The 5,000-nt window shown below is 29.2% G+C and overlaps 1 protein-coding gene across 2 annotated transcripts in view; it reads left to right on the top strand.

Moving 5' to 3' along the window:
* The window catches only part of LOC107698913 (neural cell adhesion molecule 2), a 266,413-nt gene that overhangs the window by 248,478 nt on the left and 12,935 nt on the right, over window positions 1-5,000 (top strand). For both annotated transcript variants that reach the window (XM_016500050.1, XM_016500051.1), the window contains exon 14: window positions 1,489-1,610. In XM_016500050.1, coding sequence (XP_016355536.1) covers window positions 1,489-1,610 — 122 coding nt within the window. The remainder of the gene's footprint in view (window positions 1-1,488; window positions 1,611-5,000) is intronic.

Raw genomic sequence — 5,000 nt, forward strand, 5'->3', positions numbered from 1 at the left:
TAATATGCTGATTTGCTGCTCAAGAAACATTTCTGATTATTATCAATGTTGAAAACAGTTGAGTACTTTTTTTCAGGATTCTTTGATGTATAGAAAGATCCAAAGATCAGCATTTATCTGAAATAAAAAGCTTTTGTAACATTATACACTATACCATTCAAAAGCTTTATTTAGCAATAAAGACATCTATAATGTTACAAAAGATTTCTATTTTAAATAAATGCTGTTCTTCTGAACTTTCTATACATTAAAGAAACCTGAAAAAAAAATCTACTCAGCTGTTTTCAGCATAATAATAATAATAATAATCAGAAATATTTCTTGAGCAGCAAATATCAGAATAATTTCTGAAGATCATGTGACACTGAAGACTGGAGTAATGATGCTGAAAATACAGCTTTGATCACAGAAATAAATTACACTTTAACAGATATTCACATAGAAAACAGTTATTTTATATAGTAAAAAGTGTTTTTGCTGTATTTTGGATCAAATAAATCCAGGCTTGGTGAGCAGAAGAGACTTCTCCAAAACATTAAAAATCTTACTGTTCAAAAACTTTTGACTGGTCATGTATTTAAAGTCTTTGGTTCGGTTCGCGTCATTCCCGTCACTGCGTGTTTGACAGCAAGCACAACACGACCTTTCTCAGTGTGCAATTGTACTGTACAGTCATGTTCTTCAGATTTCAGTGCTCCCGCTTCTGCTGTGAATCTTATAATAGGGCTGCACGATTAATCGAATGCGCATCTCGTCAGTTAAGCCGGTTCTGTGATTAGTAGTAAATCTCCATCACGTGCTTTCAGATGGAGCAGCATTTACTACACAGAGCTGTAGTTCACTGACAAGCTACGCAAAACCGCGTTCATAATCGCAGACCGATATAATCGTCCAATTGCGAAACCGAAAATATCGTTCTGCGATAATGACGGCTGTTTGCGTAGCTTCTCAATGAACTACGGCTCCGTGTAGTAAATGCCGCTCCATCTGAAAGCATGTGAAAATACCACATTTAATAACATGTTTTTACTCCAAACTCACTTCATAACGTCAGTCGCGTGTTTGAAATAAATCCTTCTGTGAGATGATGTGGCTTCTTACACAGAATAAGGCACGCAACATATTTCATAGTATTCTAAGCAGTGATAAAAGGCTATGTCGATTAGCATTGCATTATTATATACTTTATTATAATAAAAATTACAATAAGACGAACTCAGATAAACCATATATTGTCGTAGTCGTGTATTTATTAGTCATGTTGAATCAATGAAAGCAGTTAAATCTTCTGTTTATTCAGCTAGCGCTGTAGGGATTTCCTGGGTTTCTTCTGCAAGGCGTATTTGGGAGTTTCAAAGCACCCTCTGGCCTTCGGAGGGAGATTTACTGCTGATCACAGAACCGTGATTTAATTTCGATTAATCATGCAGCCCTAGTGTGACGTGTCTGTGAGATCTTGAGTCGTGTCTGATGGTCTCGTTTCTTCAGGCGAGCCGAGTCCTCCGACGGTTCACGGTCAGAGAGGCGTTGGGAAGGCCTACAGACTCGGACTGATCAGACAAGACGACGGCGGGATGCCCATCGTGGAGTACATCGTCAAGTATAAAACGGTGCGTACGCTCAATAAACATCAACTGACATGAAATAAAATAAAAAATAAAATAAACATAAAATAAAATAAAATTATAACTAATTTTTTATGCAAGTTGCCAAAGCTCAATAAACATCAACTGACATGAAATAAAATAAAAAAATGAAATAAACATGAACTGAAATAAAATAAAAAATAAAATAAACATTAACTGAAATAAAATAAAATGATAACTCATTTTTTATGCAAGTTGCCAAAGCTCAATAAACATCAACTGAAATTAAATGAAATAAAAAATAAAATAAACATTAACTGAAATAAAATAAACATAAAATAAAATAAAATTATAACTAATTTTTTATGCAGGTTGCCAAAGCTCAATAAACATCAACTGAAATGAAATAAAATAAAAAATAAAATAAACATTAACTGAAATAAAATAAACATAAAATAAAATAAAATGATAACTCATTTTTTATGCAAGTTGCCAAAGCTCAGTAAACATCAACTGAAATGAAATAAAATAAAAAATAAAATAAACATTAACTGAAATAAAATAAACATAAAATAAAATAAAATTATAACTCATTTTTTATGCAAGTTGCCAAAGCTCAATAAACATCAACTGAAATTAAATAAAATAAAATAAGCATTAACTGAAATAAAATAAAAAATAAAACAAACATTAACTGAAATAAAATAAACATAAAATAAAATTATAACTCATTTTTTATGCAAGTTGCCAAAGCTCAATGAACATCAACTGAAATGAAATAAAATAAAATAAACATTAACTGAAATAAAATAAAAAATAAAACAAACATTAACTGAAATAAAATAAACATAAAATAAAATGCAATTATAACTCATTTTTATGCAAGTTGCCAAAGCTCAATAAACATCAACTGAAATGAAATAAAATAAAATAAAATAAACATTAACTGAAATAAAATAAAAGTACAACTATTTTTTATGCAAGTTGCCAAAGCAACATTTCTCATTTTAACTTGATGGACTAAAAAAAAAAAACTAAAACTAAAACTGAAATAAAAATGAACAAAACTGTATAGACATAAATAGCCCCACTAAAAGTGAAAAAAACGTGTAAATTAATAAAAATTTGACTAAAATTAAAATAAAATGGAAAATATATAAATAAAGCCTGATTCAAAATATTAATAAAAACTATAGTAATATCTCAATAATACTAAAATAACAATTTTAAATATTTATTTTTAACTTTAATTATTTTTTGTTTTTGGTTTTAGTTACTTAATAAGTGCTTTAATTTATTGAATTAGTTGCTAGGGCGACATTTCTAATTTTCATTGAAGTTTTTGAAATGTTAGTTTTTCATTTAATAGTTATTTTTTATTTAATTTTACCTTCATTTCAATTAATGAAAATCATTTTTAATAGTTTTATTTTTAGTTACCAATAACAGCACTGGCAGCGAACTAACAAAATGTTTGCGTTATTGCTAATTTCATTATATCATTTTTTGTTTTTGTAATCTGTATTTCATTTTGGATAAAATTTGTGTCTACTCAATGAATAAGTGTCAATGTATAACACAAGATAAATCTACAGTAGATAAATATTTTATCAAAAATACAGTAGAAATAGTAATATTGTGAAACATTATTACAATTTTAAATAACATTTTACTGAAACATAAAACCAGCATATTAGAATGATTTCTGAAGATCATGTGACACTGAAGACTGCTGTAATGATGCTGAAAATACAAAATTATTGACAGTTTTGGGGGAAAAAATGTGATTAATTGCACAATGTAAAAACTTTTTTTTTTTTTTGTTTCATGCAAAATAATAATTCACAGTAAATAATTTTTCCCCCATTGTATTCAGTGTGAAATATTTTTGATCAATTTAATGTATTCATTTCTTTAAAAAAAAAAAAAAATGGAATTAAAAAAAAAAAACGAAAAATAACTTATTGAAACCAAACTATTGAACACTTGTGTAAATGAGTATGATGAATAATATTAGTATAGGAAACCATAAAATGTCATGGAAATATTAATTTAACTGACTATAAATTATTATTATTATTATTATTATTATTATTATTATTATTATCATCATCATCATCATCTTTGTATTACAGTAATGACAATTTTGGGGAACAATGTAATTAATAGCACAATGTAAAAACATACAAATATTTTTTTTCATGCAAAATAATAATTTACAGTATGGATCATGTATACTGAATAAAAATATTAATTTCTTTCAAAAACAAACAAACTATGGAACAGTTTTGTAAATTACATTTCTAAATATACATAAATAAATATCAATGACATGTCATGGTGATATTTGTTGAACTGAATATAATTTATTATTATTATTATTATTAATAACTAAAGTCTTTGTATTGCATTAGTGAATATTTTGGGGGAAATGCAATTAATTTCACAATGTAACATCTAAAAAATAGACTTAATTTTCATGCAAAATAATCATTTACAGTAAATATTTTATTGTTTTTTTCCCCTTCTTTTAAATGTTGTAGTGAAATATGCACCTGGTGATTTTAGTGAGGTTCAGAGTATTCAGCGTTGATCTGTGCTCATCAGAGCTGCGCTAAAAAACAGCATTACAGATGAAAGTGTCAGAAACAAGGCTGGCGTTCATTACCAGAGCTTTTGAAGGCCGTCCTGGTGAGATGTGTGTCGAATAAAAGATATCAGACACACAAGAGTGATTTCAATCTGCTGCTCGCAGAAGGTCAACAGCACAAGCTTGACCTTAAAGTCACATTAAAATCAAAACAGACTCTCCTAATGCACGTTTCTCATCTTATTGTGAGCGTTTAGTTTCCTGTAAACTTGCTTAACCTCTAAACAACTTTCTTTTTCATCTGAAAAGTCCACTTTTCCCAGTTCTCGGTTAATAATATAAATCCTCAATCTACATATATGCCACATGATGGGGGTAAAATGGGTTTCATTTCAGGTTGACTTTAAAAGACACACAAAAGAGAAATTAAAGGACGCTGTTATCTCCGTCAGCCAATGAAAACGTGTCTCCGTCAATCACTTGAGAGACTCCCATTGAAGTTGCTGGTCTTTGTATGAGATTGAAGTTCAGTCTGCAAAGCTTCATGGGAAGTGAAATCTCTTTAAAGTGCTTTACTGAAATTGAAGAGAAGAAGATCAGATACTTCCAGACATCAGGTCAGGATGAGTCTATACTTTCTGCCTTTGCATTGAGTCTTTATTCCTCCTTTAGATCTTTTTTTGTTCTTATTTTTGGTTCATTTTCTGTCTCGTTTTCTATTGTTTTTGATGTGGTCCGTCAGACTGCTGAACTAATGGAGATGAAGTCGTGTCGTTGTTTACTCATCCTTCTCGTGTCGATCCAAACTTATGAAGACTGAAGAC

Source organism: Sinocyclocheilus anshuiensis, unplaced genomic scaffold (assembly GCF_001515605.1).
Source record: "Sinocyclocheilus anshuiensis isolate Anshui unplaced genomic scaffold, SAMN03320099.WGS_v1.1 scaffold1854, whole genome shotgun sequence".
NCBI classification, from domain to species: domain Eukaryota; kingdom Metazoa; phylum Chordata; class Actinopteri; order Cypriniformes; family Cyprinidae; genus Sinocyclocheilus; species Sinocyclocheilus anshuiensis.